This window comes from Cetorhinus maximus, chromosome 13 (assembly GCF_964194155.1).
Source record: "Cetorhinus maximus chromosome 13, sCetMax3.hap1.1, whole genome shotgun sequence".
NCBI classification, from domain to species: domain Eukaryota; kingdom Metazoa; phylum Chordata; class Chondrichthyes; order Lamniformes; family Cetorhinidae; genus Cetorhinus; species Cetorhinus maximus.
The window spans coordinates 94,079,360-94,100,269 of NC_135891.1; the positions used below are offsets into that span (position 1 = coordinate 94,079,360).

Below are 20,910 nucleotides of genomic sequence, written 5' to 3' on the forward strand. Positions count from 1 at the left end.
CTCTAAGCAACTTGTACACTAAATGTAAAACTTTAAAATAAAAAAGAGAGAGCTTGCATTTATATAACGCTTTACCATCTCCACAGGATATCCCAAAGCACCTCACACCCAAAGATATTCTTCTGATGTGTGGTCAATGGGGTTAATGCTCAGAAATGATAATCTTTAAAAAGTGGGAGAAAAATTTGATGAAACCATAAAAACATATATGGGATCTAAAAATAGGGGTAAAGAGTACAAAAGCAGGTAGATCTACAGAAAAAAAAAGTAGAGAGTGAGACGGAGAGCTGATGGGGACATTCAAAATCATGAGCGGTGTTGCTAAGATCAATTGGGAGAAACTTTCCACTGGTCGATGAATCAGGAATTAGGCAGCAAAATTTAACAATCAGCATCGTAGAAAGCAGGGAGAGAGATTGGGCAAAATTATCTTGACACTGAGGGTTGTTAACACATAGAATGTCCTATCAGAAACATTGGTGGATAGTGAATCCATCATAGCTTTTAGTAGGGAAGTAGATAGTAGTGGAAGTGGTAAACCTTTGAAAAGTAAGGAATGTAGAGTCTGAAGGAAAGACAAGGGGTAACTCTTTCTGAGCTGGCTCAGACATGCTAGGCATAATAGATTCCTTCTGTGCTATAAAATTCAATGATTCACTAACTGGAAATGATGAATGGTGTTTGTCTGTGTTTAGTGCTGATCCGTACGTTCCAACCATTCCAAATTGGATCAGTGCAAAAATTGAGTTCAAGCTTTCAAAGTTGAGCTCTCTTTGTTTCACCAACTCCCATCCTACTTCTCCATTATTCTCATTACCACAGTGCTCATGGTTAATCTTTTTTAAAAATGCCACCTTGGTAGTTGCATACATTTCACATATCCCTCACTACTTAGTCAGGATCAAAAGGCATTGTCTACTTACTAGAGTCATAGAGTCATAGAGGTCTACAGCACAGAAAAAGGCCCTTCGGCCCATCGAGTCTGCGCCAGTCAAACAAGTACCTAACTATTCTAATCCCATTTTTCAGCACTAGGCCCACAGCCTTGTGTGCTATGGCATCGCAAATGCACATCCAAATACTTCTTAAATGTTATGAGGGTTTCTGCCTCTACCACCCTTTCAGGCAGTGAGTTCCAGATTCCCAACATCCTCTGAGTGAAAAAATTCTTCCTCACATCCCCTCTAAACCTCCTGCCCCTTACCTTAAATCTATGCCCCCTGGTTATTGATCCCTCCACCAAGGGGAAATGTTCCAATCTGTCTACCCTATCTATGCCCCTCATAATTTTATACACCTCAATAATGTTCCCCCTCAATCTCCTCTGCTCCAGGGAAAATAACCCCAGTTTATCCAATCTCTCCTCATAACTAAAAGTCTCCAGCCCAGGCAACATCTTGATAAATCTCCCCTGCACTCTCTCTATCCTTCCTATAATGCAAATTCCAGAACTGCAGGCAATATTCTAGCTGTGGTCTAACCAGCGTTTTGTACAGTTCCAGCATAACCTTCCTGCTCTTATATTCTATGCCTCAGCTAATAAAGGTAAGTATCCCATATGCCTTCTTAACCACCCTATCTACCTGTCCCCGACTTTAATGGATCGATGGACATGCACACCAAGGTCCCTCTGATCCTCGGTACTTCCCAGGATCCTACCATTCATTGTGTATTCCCATGCCTTGTTTGTCCTGCCCAAGTGCATCATGTCACACTTATCCAGATTAAATTCCATTTGCCACTGATCAGCCCATCTGACCAGCCCATCTATATCCTCCTGTAATCTAAGGCTATCCTCCTCACTATTTACTACCCCACCAATTTTTGTGTCATCCGCGAACTTACTGATCAACCCTCCTACATTCAAGTCTAAATTGTTTATATACATCACAAATAGCAAGGGACCCAACACCAATCCCTGCGGAACCCCACTGGACACAGGCATCCAGTCACAAAAACACCCCTTGACCATCACCCTCTGCTTCCTGCCACTCAGCCAATTCTGGATTCAATTTGCCAAAGTGCCTTGGATCCCATGGGCTCTTACCTTCGTTATCAGTCTCCCATGTCGGACCTTATCAAAAGCCTTGCTGAAGTCCAAGCAGACTATGTCAAATGCATTGCCCTCATCTACACACCTGGTCACCTGTTTGAAAAATTCAATCAAATTGGTCAGGCATGACCTCCCCTTAACAAAACCATGCTGACTGTCCTAGATTAATCCCTGCCTCTCCAAGTGTAGATTAATTCTGTCCCTCAGAATTGCTTCCAATAATTTCCCCACCATTGAGGTTAGACTGACTGGCCTGTAGTTCCTTGGTTTATCCCTTCTTCCCTTCTTGAATAACGGTACCACATTGGCTGTCCTCCAGTCCTCTGGCACCTCTCCTGTGACCAAAGAGGTATTAAAAATTATTGCCAGCGCCCCTGCTATCTCCTCCATTGCCTCACTCAACAGCCTGGGATACGTTTCATCCGGGCCTGGAGATTTATCTACTTTTAAGCCTGCCAGGCCACTTAGAACCTCCCCCCTTTCTATGCTAATTTTTAAAATTATATCACAGTCCTTCTGCCTGATTTCCATACGCACGTCGTCCCTCTCACTTGCAAACACCGACACAAAGTATTCATTTAGAACCCTACCTACGTCTTCCGGCTCCACACACAAATTACCACTATGGTCCTTAATGGGCCCTACTCTTTCCCTAGTTATCCTCTTACTCTTAATGTACTTGTAAAATAACTTTGGATTTTCCTTTATTTTACCTGCCAATGTTTTTTCATGCCCCCTTTTTGCTCTCCTAATTTCCTTTTTAAGATCCCCCCTGCACATTCTATACTCCTCTAGGACTTCCGCTGTTTTGAGCCCTCGGTATTTGCCATAAGCCTCCCTTTTTCTCTTTATCCAATCCAGAGTTCCCTGGATTTGTTGGTCCCACCCTTTATCTTTACCGGAATATGTTGGCCCTGTACTCTCCCTATTTCCTTCTTGAATGAGTCCCAATGCTCTGACGCAGATTTACCTAAAAGTAGCTGCTCCCAGTCCACTCTAGCCAAATCATATCTGATCTTATTAAAATTGGCCTTCCCCCAATTTAGAACTCTGATTTCTGGCCTTCCCCCAATTTAGAACTCTGATTTCTGGCCCATCCTTGTCCTTTTCCATAACAACCTTGCAACTAATGGATTTATGATCACTATCTACAAAATGCTCCCCCACTGATATCTCTACCACTTGCCCAGCTTCATTCCCTAAAATTAAGTCCAGGACCGCCACTCTTTTGTAGGACCTTCTACGTACTGGCTTAAAAAGCTCTCCTGGATGCATTGTAAGAATTCCTCTCCCTCTAAACCTATCACACTATCACTAACCCAGTTAATGTTGGGGAAGTTGAAATCCCCCACTATTACTACCCTATTATTTTTACACTTCTCTGAAATTTGCCTACAAATCTGCTGTTCTATTTCTCTCTGTTTGGGGGCCTATAGTACACTCCCAGCAATGTGATTGCTCCTTTTTTGTTTTTAAGTTCTACCCATATGGTTTCATTTGAGTTGCCTTCTGAGATGTCATCCCTCTTTATTGCTGAAATTGATTCCTTGATCAATATTGCGATATCCCCTCCTCTTTTACCTCTTTCCCTGCCTCGCCTGAAGACCCTATATCCTGGAATATTGAGCTGCCAATCCTGCTCCTCTCTCAACCATGTCTCTGTGACAGCAATGACATCATACTTCCATGTGTTAATTTGTGCCCTCAACTCATCTGCCTTATTTGTCAGACTCCTTGCATTAAAATAAATACCATCCAGCCTTGCCAAACTCCATTGTGCCTTAACTGGCCTATAATTTCTATGCCTTCCAGACTCACTTGCTCTCTTTTCTAATTTTGGCTGTGCATCTCCCCTTGCTGAACCTCCTCTCAGGATCCCATCCCCCTGCCAAATTAATTTAAACCCTCCCCAACAGCACTAGCAAACCTCCCCGCAAGGATGTTGGTCCCATTCCGGTTCAGGTGCAACCTGCTATAAGAACCAGATCTCTATTCCTAACCACTTAACTTCACTCCCTCTGCTGATGCTCATCTCTAATGAGCAGCACTGACCCTCCTATGAACAGGAGATGTCCGTTCAGCCCCTCAATCCCATTGGGTACAGGTCCCACTGCCCCGAGAAACGGTCCCAATGTCCCAGAACTCTCCCTCCTGCACCATCTCTCCAGCCACGCATTCATCTGGACTAACCTCCTATTTCTATACTCACTAGCGCGTGGCACCGGAAGTAATCCAGAGATTACTACCTTTGAGGTCCTGTTTTTTAATTTGCTTCCTAGCTCCCTAAATTCTGCTTGCAGGACCTCATCTCTCTTTCTACCTATGTCGTTGGTACCAATATGTACCACAATCTCTGTCTGTTTGCCCTCCCCCTTTAGAATGCCCTGCAGCCGTTCAGTGACATCCTTGATTCTGGCACCAGGGAGGCAACATACCATCCTGGAGTCACGTCTATGGCCACAGAAATGCCTGTCTGTTCCCATTACTATCGAGTCTCCTACCACTATTGCTCTTCCCCTCTTTTTCCTCTCCCCCATGCAGCTGAGCCACTCTCAGTGCCATGAATGTGGCTGCACTCCCCAGAGGAACCGACACTCTCACCGTTTTCCAACACAGAAAAATGGTTCTTGAGCGAGATGCACCCTGGGGATTTCCTGACTACCTGCCTGACACCTTTGTTCTGACTGATGGTCACCCATTTCCTCTCTGCACTTCCTTAAGCTGTGGGATGACCACATCTAAAAACGTGCTATCCACGAAACTCTCAGCCTCGCGGATGCACCTCAGTGCCTCCAGCGGCTGCTGAGGCCCCGAAACTTGGATCTCAAGTAGCTGCAGCTGGTGGCACCTCCTGCACACGTGGTTGGTCAGAGCACAAGGAGCATCTAGGACTTCCCACATGTTGCTGGTGGTACATAACATGGGATTGAGCTGCCCTGCCATTCCTCTAGTTGGGCAAACTCTGCTAGGCAAACAAAATTGCATATCCAGGAATTGCAAATCTCGAACTTCTTCCCCCTGTCCCCTGTTGTTATTTCTCTCTCACCGTATCAGGCAGCTCACTTTGCAATGCAAAGCTGTGTAGCCTGCAGGGTGGTTCCAAGATATCTCCTGTGCAGCATCAACAATTTGCTTTCTCTCAGCTCCTTTTCTTCTTCTTCCCAATCACAGTGGGACCCCTCAAGTAACTACCATAGTTGCCAATTGGTAAAGGACCTGAGTGAATTCAAGCCCCACTCTAGGACCTGAGCATATAAATTAAGTTGTATTTCAGTGTGGGAGTGCTGCACTGTCAGGGGTGCTTAGTGATGAGATATAAAACCAAGAACCCCATCTGCCCTCTCAAGTGGACATAAAAGATCCCATCGCAAAATTCAGAAAAGAGCTTGGGAGTGCTCTTTGTGCCCTGGCCAATTTTTTTCCATTTAAAATATATTATCTTAGTCATTATCACATTGTTGTTTGTGAGATCTTGCTATGTGCAAACTGCCTGCTACATTTCCTACACTACAACAGTGATTACACTGCAAAGGTGCTTCATTGGCTTCCAGAAACATTGGGACATCCTGATGTCAATAAAGGCACTGTATAAATGCAAATTCTTTCTCTTTACCTTTCCGTATTGGATCCTGAAATGAGATCTGAGCTTCCTTTGGCTTAGGTACTGCCAATGAGCCCTTCCGGCACAACTCACCACAGTAATAAAAATGATCTTGTCCTTGGGGTTCGGAGCAGAATCTTTGGCCCAAAGCTGGGGCAGGCAGGGGTTCTGCTCCACTGAACTCACATTGGCAAAGGGGGCTCCCAGAAATTCATGACCCAAGGCAATAAAGACATATGCTAGGAAATTACTGTTATTCCATTCCTTCTAAGCGAATGTTTGAAATTAGGATTAAATCCATCTGTAAATTTGAATTATGAAAGTTTTAAGAGCTGATCAAACAATTGCTGGAAGACTGAAGTTTGCCTGAAATAAGCAGAATTTTTAAATTGGTAAATACAGGGAGTTAAGCAATTAAGGTAATAACATTTTAACAAGGTGAGAAGAGCTGATTAAAGTGCTGACTTTGTCCAAAATAACCAGAGCTTTTAAATCATTATTTCACCTTTGTAACTGGCATCTATGGAAACGGCAGATGATTACCACGACTTATTTGGTGTAAACAATTAATGCCAGTGACCATGAAACCAAATCAGAAAATTCCCCCAAAAAAGCAAGTTGCAGCTGTTGCTTTCTCCAACTGACTTCCAGAGTAAAAAGTCATTAATAAACACTTAATGCATTGTTGGCCCCTCTGTGTTTTTGGTAACCCTTTATCCATGGGACAATTCACATTTAGGTGAGAATAATGCATTTCAAAGTAAACTTATCGGCTGTGTTTGTTACCAATTGCACAGTTCTAGTGTTTTAGTCTGTTACGAGTGACAGTCGGCAGCTGCCAGGAACAAAGATGGCACTGCTCATATTATCACGGTTGTTTTTTTAGGCAGCGTCCTTTCATTCCTAATTGTAGCGGATTGGCCAGAGTGCCTTCCAATCACGGAGAGGGAGCCGGTTTTCTGGGTCAGGGCCCCAGTCGGACTCAGGCCGTGGGCTGTAGTTTGGTCCAAGCAGGAGTCAGGCAGGGGGCGCTTACAGATTGGGGGGGGGGGGGGGGTGAGGGGGTATGGGGGAGGAGGGGGATGAGAGTAAGGAGGATGGGGATGGGGGTGTGGCGTGGAGGAGGGTGGTATATTTGTGTGGTGATGTGATTGATGCATGCGCAGAGGGTACCGGCAGGTTGGGTGCAGTGGAGGGACAGTCATTGGATTCCTGCCCTTGCACAAACCAGCGGCCATCTCGCACACCCATCTTGCAATGGCAACGGACACAGTGAAATTTCTAAGCATTTCTTGCCAAATTGTTGAGTTTCAAAATGCTTGTGTTCACATCCTCATGTGCAATCACAGGCCAAGCTAAATAAATAGCTTTAATGCATTCACATTGTCCAAGCTCATCATCATTTTCAAGACCTGAGTCATTTCTCCAACAAAAAGGAATTCAATTCGATAAACCCTCTTCATAACTTCCCACAACATGCTTGCTGCTCTTCGCTGAACCCTCACCAAAGAATCAATGTCTTCCTGAAGATAGAGGGTATTAAATTCTTCACTTTAGCAACACCAGTTCTGCTTTTCTGGGGCATGAGGTGCCACCGGCTGCTTCCTGCTTGGCATTCTCCGATAAAAAGGGTACACAACAGGGGCATCCCCAGCATACACAGGAAGGCTGTGAATCCGTGCTACCCTGACACCTCATTGCCCAACCAGCTGCTGCAATGCCAGAGCATCAAATTTGGGCCACAGAGGTCTGGACAATGAATGAATCAATCACCCAACAAACAACAAACATAAAGCTACAATATGGGGCCTAGTCTTCCTTAAAGGACCAGGCACCCAAATTGAAATGAAGTAATTCCTTTTAAGAGCTTCTGCTATAGAACACTGTCTGGAGCTGGTCTGGAGAGTTTTCAAGAGCTGTTGCAGTGAGTTGTTGGTTCCGTCTGAGGGAGTTGCTGCATCCTCACAGGGATGGTAAAGGAGTAGGTGACTTGCCTGCACAAAGGCTGCTGGGAGCAGTAGGGACTGTGCCTCTGGGTCATGACAGGGAGATGGAACGGAGGCTGCAGAGATGGCAATCTCTCCATGATGCCCTCTAAACTGAAACCAAACTCCTCCATACCCCTTGACAATGACGGGAGGCTGTCTGACAGGCCAGCCAATGTACCTGGCATCTTGGTGTGCACCTCTATCACCGCTGTCCTGTATGCCACTCCATCAAGGTCCTCATCTGAGGCGTCTGTTTCAGAACACACCTTTGATCTCGCCCCCTAGTGAGTTGATAAATGAACCACATTTTCTGGCTTGGCTGCAGCCCACTTGTGCCCACATGTTGCACCACATGCTGATTCCAACCCTACACTTGTCTCTAAGATACATGCATCGTCAGTATCTGAGCTGGTGACTGCAAGTGTCAGATCAAGACACAGGGCCTCTTCATTAATGCTGTTGCTCTCTCTTCCTCCTTGAACTGCTGTGGTTTGGCAGATGGCAGTTCTCTGGTGACCGGAATCAGGAAATCAGAAGAGGAAAGTTCATTTCAAGGAAGTTCAGTGGTGGAGATGGTGGGGAGCAAGAGATCCATGGTCACGTGATCCGTGGTTTGCTCATCATGCCAGATAGTAGTGTAAAGATGAGCTGAGAGCCGAAAGGGGAAACATGGCAGGAAGGTCCCATCATTCTCAATGTTCCCGGTGGCAGCAGGTGACACAGGCTCTAGCACTGTCAGCCCCATGTTATGGAGAACAATCTCCTCTAAAAGGCTCAGAGGATGCAAGAATCCCTGGTTGACCATCCAACCCCCTTTCCACCGTCCTCCAGTCCTGCTCTGCTCCTTTCTAATGTGTGCCACCTTGTTTTGCAAGAAAGAGGGGAGAATGTCAGTGATCATGTAGCACTGTGTTTGGATGATGTACCTGTTGAATAGCTGGACAGTGGATATGAGGCTGGCAACATTGGTAGGTGTATGAGGATGAAGTGGAGTTCTAAGTGCCAGGGAGTGGTGCCAGGTGAATGATGGGTGGTGCATTGAGAAGCAGAGAGGTCAGGGTGGTGTGTGGGTGAGGTGAATATGCACTAACTGACCTTGACCACCCATGGTAGGTCATTACATTTTTTTGCACTTCAGCAAAGTCATTGGGTTCAAATTCTGTGAATTGACCTCCCTGGCCAACTGCTCCCACTGTCTTCTCAGGATGATGCTTGAGGTTCTCCTGTGCCCCATGGAACCACAGCATCGCTCCTCCTGCCCAGCTCCACCCCTGATGCCTCCAGTGTTGCATCTATAATGCTGGAACCCTCTCTCCCCAACTTGGTGCTCAATATTCCATGCTTTACAATCCGCTAATATTGTTTAGTGCAGCTTCTCTTTAAGACAGGCAGCCTGCCTTCAAGGAGAACAGATTGGCTGCACGATGTGATATTTGCACGATGCTGCTCAGCCCCCTGCTGAGCACAGAGGCAGCCAGCAACACAAAGAAGAAAGAAGCAGTGCATGAGCTGCTCACCCACATGCTATAATCATGCAGATGTAGTGGGTGCATCAAATTTAGGTCCTGCCACCTCGTTTGGAACCAGGCCGGCAGGTTGTGAATCAGGACCCTGCATTCAAAAAACCAGGGCATACAAATTTCTAGACCAGAGGGCCCAAATATGTGCATAATAATCTCACTGTGGCCATACCACTGAGTTATAGAGACATATAAAGACCTGTTTCAAATTCATACTCAAGAACCTCCAAGTCTCTCCCAACAATTGTTAACACTGACTGTATCATGAGGGGTTAGTCAATAATCATCTCCACTTTTGCTATTCCAATGTACAATTATCACTAATAAAAGCCATCAGATATTCATTTGTTTGACCATCCACTTCATTTCTTCAGATCCATTCAATACCATCAGCCACCCTTACAGAGTTTTCCTTTTTCTTCGTCTTTCTTGGATTATTTTGTTACATTTTTATTCACATGAACATGTCCTGTACCTTTTTAGTGGTGCCACTTACAATCACTGCCTGCTTTCTATTGCTAAGAAGTTTTGAATCCAGCCACATATGATGTTAAGTTCTCCCTATCAGTAGTTCCTTTTGTAGCATGTGACCCAGAATGGGACATGCTGTGAATCTGCTTGACTTACATTGTTTAGAAATTTATAAGCACTGTATTGAGAGGTGCATAGCTGTACATACACGCATGTGCCTATATAAGACATTTGTAGGTAGTATATAAAATACAGGTACTCATGTAATAGGTAGCCCTTAATAGATCCACCAGCACATGCAATAGGTATGTGTAATTAATACACAGGTACAGTAGCAAACAACTAACAGATTCAAGTAATAATAATGTATAGGTACTAATGTGAAAAGTACATTGACACACTGATACATGTAATAGATACTCATATAAAATATACCATACAAAAAGTACATTAGTATTAAAATTTATAGATGATAGCGATCATCTTAATGGCTTTTAAACAAGTGGTATGGGGCCAGGAGCATTTTCCCACAACACTTCATTGTCATGCTACAGGTATTACAATTATTACTTCCCCGAAGAAACTCTCCCTCCTTTATTTAAGATAAAATACAAAACGTTCTCAGTAGTAATTGTACAACAATCTTACTAGCAATGGCATTGGTGGTGATTGTAAAATGGGAATTAGTGAAGAGATAGAAACAGTCAGAGGTGTTCAAAAACACACTTCAGCACTTTTCTTAGAAACTGAAGTGAAACGGGATGCAAAGTTAGACTTTCTGAACTGTTACCTTGATTTTTAATGAAGGTAATGGAGTTGAATTTCCATAAAAGGTTTTTCTGATCATCTGCCATAATTTGGGCAGAACAGCTGTGGAAACCTTGGAAAGAACACTGTCACTGATGATTTTTCCAGGGTTTTCCCACCTTCCCATTGACCAACTCTGCTGGGAACTTGGGTGGGAATCTGACCATTTATCTTGTGCAAAGACACAAGGAAATCTATAAACTAGAGAGCCCATGATGCATGCATATCTCATAATATGAATATTAATACACAATCAACACTGATCCTGCACGGGTGGGAAATTTTGCTGCTGTTGTGGTATAAAATTTAATTCTTCATAAACCCAGTCCTAAGTCGATTAGGCACTGCATTTAGCTTCAATACCCATTTCAGTGAAGAATAGATAGCATGTCACAGATGAAGGCAGAGACTTCATCAGGGTCAATCTAAGAGTAAGTGTGTAATAGAAATGCATTTTTACTGTGCAACAGATCTCATTGTTGATACTATGAGCTGACCTATATGTACCTTTCCACATGTGTCAGGGAAAGGTACTGGTCCCTTACATTTCACTTTGTAAGACTGGGGGCTGGGTGGCAGTCTTGGGTCCTGGGGCTGATGCTCTTCTGATGAGGATGGAGTAATTGTTCTCCCTCTAATGGACATGTTTCTGTAAATAAGAGCTGAAAATATGGTACTGAAGAGCATTGAGGCGACCACCACTACCTTCCATACCTTCATCTTAGAGCATGTCACAGCAGCAAGGCCCTGCAAAACACAACAAGAAGCAGTGTTAGCTTTGGGCAGTACATCTATAACGGTATCATTTTTGTATCTTTTTGGGGTAGTCATGGAGTGGAATGGTGTATGGAACGTTTTCCTACTTGGCCTGCAACAGCATTCAGGTTTGGCGATGTATTAAGCAGATGAAGCAAATAAACCAACTCCTGGCATGGACATGATGGGAAGAATGGCCTCCTTCTCTGCTGTAAAATTCTATGATTCTATAACCTCCACCAAGAACATGCTCTAAACCCCTACCCCTCAAGAGTATCAATCCCCAACTTATTTCTATTTCTCACTCTCGAATTGATATGAGAAACAAAACAAACACGTATTGGTGTTAAACTGGGTATTTTAGTGAATGTTGCTCTTGTGTTCTTCTGGAAAAATGAACCTAGTTACATTCAATTCTAAGATCAACAAATGAAAACAATGCAAATATTTGTTCCACTCAGGCATAGTGACATATACTGGAATTAGACAGGCCAGTTCTTCATGTGTCATCAAATGCTAACCCTAAACATCTGGAGGTACTTCTCTTCCACCAGATATGCCAATCGTCAGCATTTTAAGGGGCTGTCCAGCAAGTTGGTGTTTATTGCCAATGATGATCAGGAACTGCTCCCCTCAGCATTACTTATCGAATCACCTTGCAAATGAAAAAGTTTTGGCTGCTGCAATACAATAATTGGAAATTTTCACCAGAACAGGAGCTCCCAGCAATATTTGTCAGAATCCCTTTGAGTTGCAACAGCTAGGAGCAGCGCCGAGGAGAAAGGAAAGCAAAGGAAGAAAACAGCCAGCAATGATGGTGAAGGCTGAAATGGTATGATGCTAATAAATCATGCTGAGGTAAACTTGTGCTAAAGGGGCATTATCCTTTTAAGGGACATCAGATAAAATTGCATTGTAATACACTGGTGTCATTTCGGAGCATTGTTGTACAGCATAGTATTGCATCATACTGGAACAGTGCTGAAGTAGGATGGTGCTAGATTGACAGCGAAGTCCAGATCCTTACTCCCATCTTAATTCCAACAACTACCTATAATTTTCATAATCTTGCATTTATCTATAATCCTCTATCCATTTATAATCCTCTGCTCATTCATAGCCATGCACCTGTCCATAACCTATTTCATATATCGGATCATTTTCCATCTGAACAAATCCATAACTGTCTAGCTACAACTCTATCCATTATTGATCTCTTCTCAGTAATACTGCCACTATACATAGACTTGTGCTAGCCATAACCCCCTATATCACCCATAACCTTATGTGCTCATAAACCTGTGTCTGACCTTTCATCGAACTATAACCTTACACCTGTCCGTAACCTCTTACCTGCCTGTCACCCTTTACCTGCATTGCTCCTGAAGTTATCTATCGACCTCAGTCCATTCACTATTGTGCCTATTCATAACCCGGCACCATTTATTTCTTTGGCACCTGTTCATACCCTTCTGTCCAACACTAATAATACACACACATCCCTAAGTGCAGATATTTGGTTTGGTCTATTTTGAAGTTGAGCTAATTATGTCTGAGAAAACTGGATCATTGATTTCCTTTCCTTAGCAACTTGCTTGGTTTTGGCTGTGTGCATGGTTTTCAGCCATAGATATTTGTCCAAACACTTGAACATCAGTTTTAGTGATTTTACTGCTGCTTCACAAATCAGATTTGAGTGGTAAACACTTAGCACTGATGAACTAATAATACCAATTTAGCTAATTATTGGATGCGGTTTCTAGTAATTCTATTGGTCTGCCACTTTCTGAAATGTTAACTATTGGTGCTAACAGTATGATAAATAGAATTTAAACAAGGTTCCTTTGCAATCAAGCCTCCTCGCAGCTTGTACATTTATGTTATAAGGTGAATGCTTGAGGCAGTGATTTAGCATACTGTCCTTTCATACTATCAGTCTAGACTGGATTCAAATCCAATGGGATGAAATTTCATTCTTCTCACTGTCCCTAGTTACACAATAATTGACACTGAAGTGACAATCTCAGTCAAAGAGACTATGAGCATGGCAATTAAGGGAAATGGCAATGTCACACTGGGTTAATGCACATTAATGTAACAGAGTAGCTAGAGCGAGTTTCACTCTCTAACAGGCACTGCTTTACATGGCCTGAGAGTGCTTCATACTGACATTGTGTACCTGAAATGGAAAGTGTTTTATTCATTGGCATCCTTCACATTAATGCATACAGAAGCAGAATGCTAAGTTCCTGGGTTGCAGCACCATTCATCATGAAGGTATTTTTTTTCCTCTAACTTTCTCTTCTTCTCTCCTGGAAGTGCAGACTTGCACTGGGATACATCTTACACACTCCAACAGCCCTCTGGTACCTCACTCATGTGGCCTCTCCTCATGCCTAAGCTTTACAAAGAGTGTTGGCAACTAGGGCTACCAACCCTCCCAGATTGTCCAGGAGTCTCCTGGAATGTGGCACAAATGTCCCAGGCTCTGGTGCTGGCAGCCTGGGAGAACCTTGCCCATTAATCTCTGCCACCCACCATCACCTCACCACTCCATGGGCAGGATATTGAGTTCGGCCAGCAGGGAGGCGGGACCCACTCGCCGACACGTAAAATAACGCGGGATGACGTTAGGCGGAAGTCCCGACGTCACCCCGTGTCATTTTCAATTTTCAGGTCAGCGGGGACGCAGCCGAATCAGCTGTGCGCCCACCGACCTGTCAACGGCCTATTGAGGCCATTGAAAAACTAATTGAAGTAGTTAAAGGGCCTGCCCATCCAACCTTAAGGTTGGCGGGCAGGCCGGGAGCCCTGGCGGGCTTCAGAGAAAGTATGAAACCTCATCTACGGGCGAGATGAGGTTTCATGTACGTTTTTTAAAATTTAATAAAAGTTTAATTAAAAGTGATGGACATGTCCCAACTCATGTGAGTGTCACATTAGGGGACATGTCAGGGAAATTTTATTTTTCTATATTTCACATTTTTGAATTTGGCGCCGATCTCCCTGAGGCAGCACTTAGCCTCAGGGAAATGAGTGCCCTCTGTGGTGCACATGCGTGAAAGAGCACACTCTCAGCTTAGGGAATCCCCCCCCACCCCCACAGGGAGCGCATAGCGCTTCCTGGCAGACATCAGGTAATTGGCCTTAATTGGCCCGCCCACGTAAAATGGCAGCGCGCCCGCTCCTGAACCTCCCCCCCGACGGGGGGAGAATTCTTCCCCATGACTTAGTGACTGAGACTGAACCTAGGGAGTGATTTAGGAATATTGGTGCTGAGCTGAGTTCAAGAAGATGTGCACCGTGAGAAATGCCCAAACATTTGAGGGCACAGTTCTTTGAGCGAGATCTCGCTTTGGTTGGTGTTGAACTGTGCTGATCCATTTTGATGTGTGAAGTCCAAGTACAGATTGTTGTAATATGCCTTTAAGGGATAGCAGCATGCCATCACTTTAAGGGAAGTGTGTCATGTGATCCAGCCTCAGGTTCACTTCAGCCTGGAGCAGAACACAGAAACATAGGGGAGAATGGCGTTCAGTGCTACCTGTGCAGGCGGGGAGAGGAGGGAGAGTCGGGGCCTGCGCTCTTTCACACATGTGCGTGCGAAAGAGTGCAGAAATCTCCCTGAGGCAAGGAGCTGCCTCAGAGAGATTAAGTTGTTTTCAATAGAAACAATACAAAATAAAAATTATTCAGGCTTGCCCCCCTCATGTGACAGTGTCACATGAGCTGAGACATGTTTATGAATTTTCATAAAAGTTTTTATTTAATTAATAAATCCTTTTTGAAACCTCATCCTGCCCGTGGATGAAGTTTCATGAAAAATGCAAAGGCCGCCTGGGCTCTTTACCTGCAGCTCTGACAATTGCTTTAATTAGTTTATTAACAGCCTTAACAGGCCTTAGACAGTTCGGCGGGCGCGCTGCCGACTCCAGTGTGCGGCCGCTGAACGAGAGATTGGAATGACGCACGGTGATGTCGGGATGCATGTCTGTCATCACCGTGCGTCACTTTACACGTCAGCGTGCAGGGCCTGCCCCCACACACCGAACAGAATATTCTGGCCATAACTCTGATGTCCTCAAGTTTTCTATCCATGTATATATGTTCACACATGCCTGTTCATAATAAATGAACCCACAACATGTTTGCACAATCCCTTATGAGCGAATGGTGCCTTCATATCATTATAACATACATGACATGGTGTGCAGCAGTGGTTCCCTCTAAATGATATAATGCACAGCCTGGCAGCAAGATTAAGTACAAGCCCCCTCCCAGCTTGTACATTTATATTACAAGGTACGACATGGTGAACAATCTTAGATTGTGCTACATGGCATGAGACGACCCTCGACATTCTGGTCAGACTGCAACTAAGCTACAGCATCGGAGAGTGCTGAAACCTTTCTCACTGCCCGGGAAGGCTTTGAAGACACAATGCAAAGATAGTGCTCAAATAGTAAGCAGACCAATTCCTCGTGATGAGTCGGACAGCGTATTGAGAGGACCAGCACCAGGTTAGCTCAGTTGGGACAGGCGAGAGGCCAGAGTGTGGGCCGGATCGATAGTAAATGAGGGAGAGTGAAACAAAAAACAACAGAAGTCATAAAAATCATACCAGAGAAGGTTACGATTATAATGGGTGGAGCTCTGAAAGTGGAAAATGATCACCTTCACACACGAACTGAGTCCAAACCAGAGCCCAACAAAAGACGGAGAGAGATGGAGATCGACTGGATAGCCTGACCAGACCTTGTGCAGTGCAGGGAGATTTTAGCTGTAGTTATGGAATGGCTGTCGGTGGGTTATAGAATTATACTAGTTACAGGTAAGATATTGAGGTGACACATCTATTACTACAATTTACATATCAGTGAGTATATTACTGTTGATCATGAGGGGAATTTGAGTTTTACCAACATTACTATTGGTTATTGGTGCTATTTCAGTGAGCTTCTGTAATTTTCTCTTCTTCCCCTGCTCACAGTTTTTGCCTCTTGACCTTCAGAATTTTTCACACAACAGCTGGTATAAAACCATGCGCATGGATAACCAACTATTGAGGAACCAATATTTCTAAGGCATTTGCTGACAACATCTGATCAAACGTCCAGAAATACCATTACCTAGAGTTGATCAGCCTATACAACCATACAGGATATCCCAGCAGAGACTGTGCTCCATTGGTTTCTACACATGTTGATGTTCTAGCAGAGATTACTATTTAGGCATCAGGATATGAGAGCCCTGGCTGGTTTTCCCTTTCCTCAGCAAAATATAACATTCCAATTCCTGGCCCACCTTAGATCAGCTAAGTCAGCACAAGCTGTGAACCAGACCTGAGAACATCTGGTCTGTCCAACATGACCTTTATCCACTAGGCCATTGTAAGAACATGATAAAACTTTCTGACATTTTTTCTTATCTCAGTATATGTAACAAGCCCATCAACACCACAGAATAGACTGTATAGTTCCATCCAAACGTTGTAATTGCAACATTAATGTGATAAGCATTAATAATGCTCTTCACGTACCAATTGCCAAGTCACTTTCAACGAATGAAATCAGAGTTCAGAAGATTTTTAAAAAGTGCAGTGCATGAGACAGCATTCCAGAAAATCTAAGGATAGCACACAAGAGGTTGAAGAGGCGCTACGGGTTATAATCTGCACCTGGAATGGGTCTGAAAACAAGGATGGAAAGGAGACTAAAGATCAGGCACGACAGTGTAAACAATACCACTTGCTGCAATAACCATAACAAATAGCAGAAGAAAATAAATCTTGTGTTTCATCAATTGTTTAAAAAGAAAGGTAATTTTCTTTACAACATTACCCTTTTCACTGAACACACAATAGTGAATCTCCTCACATACAGTCAGTGGAATTTGTTACCTTTCACCACCACTGGGAGCACAAGGAGTGCAATGGTTTAAGGGTCAGCCCATCACCACCAGTCAGGGCATCCAGAGATACGCAATATATGATGATTTTATATTAACTTTACTTCCTTATTGTGAAATTTGTATTTTTATATCTTTATTATCATGTTATAAAATGTACTTTTAACATTGAAGAGCTCTGTTGTTTAGTCTCAAGCAGAAAACTGAATGGATATAAAACTTTTGTGACCCATTTAATTAGTTCAAGATCTGCTTTATATTATTGGCATATTTGCCTAGTTGCTGAATTTCAATTTTTCACTTGTTTCGGAATCTGAGCCAATCATCTGAAAGTGTGATAACAGAGATTTGCATATCAACAGTGCACTGTTCAAAGTGTGACAATGAAGTCCGATGGGCACAACAGGCTGTTGAATGTTAAACCAAGACTCCATCTGCCCTCTCAGTTGGATGTGAAACATCCTACAGCACTGATTTAAGAATAGGAGGGGAGTTCACCTCAGGCCCAGGCCAATATTTATCCCTCAACCAACACCATTGCTGTTTGTGGGAGCCTGCAATACACATCAGATTGTTGACTTTCTTTGTGTTTGTAAAGCATTAGATCAGCCAGGTTAGACATAAGAGCCAAATTCTCCTCAATGGCCTCGCTCAGGGGAAAATGTGGGTGAATTCAGGTAGTGAGGGCCAGACCTGCCTCACATCACCCATCCCCATTGGGACTGCCCCAGGCATGTGATTGGCAGCAGGAGAATGGCACCCCAAAAGGGTGACAATGGGTGTGGGATCTTTCAACATAGTGAGCTCCTGCGTTTTAGCAGCATGGAGAGGTATATTGCAGTTTGAATGTAATGAAAGGGTCACCCTTGGTTTTTGGCAGCATTGGGAAGGGAGAATCTGAGGTTTGGTAAAAATCAGAGAGCAGAATGTGCTTAGTGGATGGAGCTTTCCTGGTTCTGGCAGCACTGAGAATGAAACCTGGTCCTAATGAAATGAAAGATAAAAGGAACACATATGAAGATTGCAATCGCTGGCCTGGATTCACATCTAAACTGCTGTGCACTCCAGCAGTCCGCTCCGCCCTGTCCCTGGTACATACTGAACTCTTTCCCTCCTATCCAGATACCACTGCCCTCTTCCATTGTCAAACATGGCTCCCAAACAATATTTTTGCCCCCAAATCTGCACCCACCGTTTTCCCATCACCAGCACCCTTGGGTTTTCTGCTAGCTTGAAGTCGATTTCCAGCACTATACAGATACTATATGATAATCATATAGCAGATTTAAGCCTATTCAAAGTCACCAAGAAAAGGTCAGGAAACATGATGGAATTGATGAGGGTGAGGATTGAGCCAGAACTACAGGCTTGTTCTTATCACCCAATGCATTAGGAAGTACTTTTGAAACTTACATAACTATGATTTTCTTTGGCCTTTCAAGATCACTCTGCTTTGCTTTTACTTTCTGGAAATATATACATCAGTTTCATTCACCAAAACAAGGAATTCAATCAGAGAAAGATGATCTTTGCCAGTTTCCTTTTTGGGCACCATTTTAAAGTCATATCTGTTCGCCCATGTCAAGTGGCTCAGATTGAGTCCTTACAGTAGACGTAAATTGTTAAAAATTGTTTCGGGAATACGGCTAAACTTATTGCTGGTGATGAACCATGAATCATTGGGTCTGAATATTCTGTATTAATACGCTAATTATCAAAACACAATTACTGCACCACCACAGTTTTAAATGTAGGTTCTTAGAAGGTATTTTTAACCTTGGGTGGTGATGCAGAATCACAGAATCATTACAGTGCAGAAGGAGGCCATTTGGCCCATCATGTCTGCACTGGCTCTCTGAGCATTTTAACTTAGTGCCAACCTCTTGCCTTTTGCACATAACCCTGCACATTGTTTCTATTTAAATAATCATCCAATGACCTCTTGAATGCCTCAGTTGAACCTGCCTCCACCACACTTCCAGGCAGTACATTCCCTAATTACTCACTGTGAGAAAACGTTTTTTCTCATCTCGCATTTGCTTCTTTTGCAAAACACTTTAAAACCGTGCCCTCTGGTTCTCAATCCATTTATGAGCAGGAACAGTTTCTCCCTATCTACTCTGTCCAGAATAACAAAATAGATGATGCCAAATTAACTGCCCATTATACATCACATCCAATTTTCCACTGAAGTCAATGATAGGAAAAATGGTGCGGAGCATATAATGGGCAGGCAATTCGATAATGGCTGTTTTACACCATAGCCCCATGTTAAATGACATTCTTACAGTCCCTGCAATTCTTTACTCCCCATGTCAGCAACAGTCAGCAAGTCCAGGGCTACATTTATACCTGTGATAGTGATATGGCAAGAGCTTCCCTAGCTGAAACCTGTCAAAAAGAGAGAAAGGAAGAGATATCGGAGAAACATTTAAAATAAAGCAGGTTGAAGTCTGGCAACCTGGATGCAATGCCTTATGGATATATATACTAAGACCTGAATTTTTCAGGTGGCACGGAGCTGCCTCGGAGATTGAATCGCTATTTAAATTATTAAATAAATGGTTTATAAATTTATTTAAACATATCCCCTCATGTGACTGTGTCACATGAGATGGGACATGATTTTATATTTATGAAAATTTTTATTTATTGAATAAAAGCTTTAGGAAACCTCATCCCGCTTGTGGATGAGGTTTCCTAAAAAAATGCGAAGGCCGCTCGGCCTTTTCGCCTGCCCACCAACCGTAAGGTTGGACGGGCAGTGTTACTAATGATGATAATTACTCTCTTAATGGCCTTAATAGGCCGTTTACATTTTGGCGGGTGCGCAGCCAACTCCGGCACACGCCCACCAAACGAAATATCGCGGGACTGCCCGATGACACCAGGACGCACGCCCGACATCATCGCGCGTCATTTTACGCGTCGGCGTGTCGGGCCCACCCCTGCACGCCGACAGAAAAATCCTGCCCTAAATGTAAGATATTTTTATGTGTTAATGAATGTCCTGTGGCATTGCTCACAATACAATGGAGGATCTGCTGTTTTATAACCATCGAACACACAGTGTATATCAAAAATGCTTTATCGTAGCAGCTATTTTTTAACATCCATTCTAGAAGTCATAAGTTTTTTTTTCACTCGACTTTGAAAGGTGTATCTAAGCTACCAACAACATGATTGCTAAGAAAAAAGTGGATAAACAAATAGCTGCAGCTGAAAAAAGAGAAACTGCTGGAAAATAATAATGAATTAACGACACAAGCCATTATTAGATTGCAAAAAATTTAGCAATTTGAGACATGCCGTGAGTTCCAATTCTCCACAAATCACTGGACAAGTTATATTGCCTCAACAAAAGTCAAAAAATTGCAACCTTGCTGTGAACTAGTCCATTGAAATTCACTGTGCATTAAAGACAAATGAATCTTGCTGCTGCCAGTTAGGGCTGGTAATTCATTGCGTGAGGACTCTGTTAATGATATGATTTGTGGTTCTGACATGAAATGTAACCTTGGAGGCCCAGAAAAGGAACAAATAAAGCTGTAGAGTCTCAATCCAGCAGGTAGTAAATTGTTTCTAAAGGTTTTTGATTTTTTTTTTTAAATCAGTCTTGGCAGTATTTTCTGCCAATTTTGGCATCCACACTCCTGTTTAGAGTCAGAATGCAATAATTGTCAGGATACAAGGCTCTATTGACACTAAAGATGCAAATTGGGTAGATTCCTTTCAGAAAATCATTTTGGTATACGGTAAATGAGTAAGAATGTTTATGTATTTAATGCACTTTCTCTACCATTGATT

General features: G+C 43.3%; 1 protein-coding gene across 5 annotated transcripts in view; it reads right to left on the minus strand.

Moving 5' to 3' along the window:
* Window positions 1–20,910, minus strand: part of LOC144688838 (neurturin-like) — a 121,469-nt gene that overhangs the window by 11,011 nt on the left and 89,548 nt on the right. For 4 of the 5 annotated variants that reach the window (XM_078555821.1, XM_078555824.1, XM_078555822.1 and 1 more), the window contains exon 2: window positions 10,938–11,187. In XM_078555821.1, coding sequence (XP_078411947.1) covers window positions 10,938–11,160 — 223 coding nt within the window. In that variant the 5' untranslated portion in view covers window positions 11,161–11,187. The remainder of the gene's footprint in view (window positions 1–10,937; window positions 11,188–20,910) is intronic. The other variant, XM_078555825.1, reaches the window with a different exon arrangement.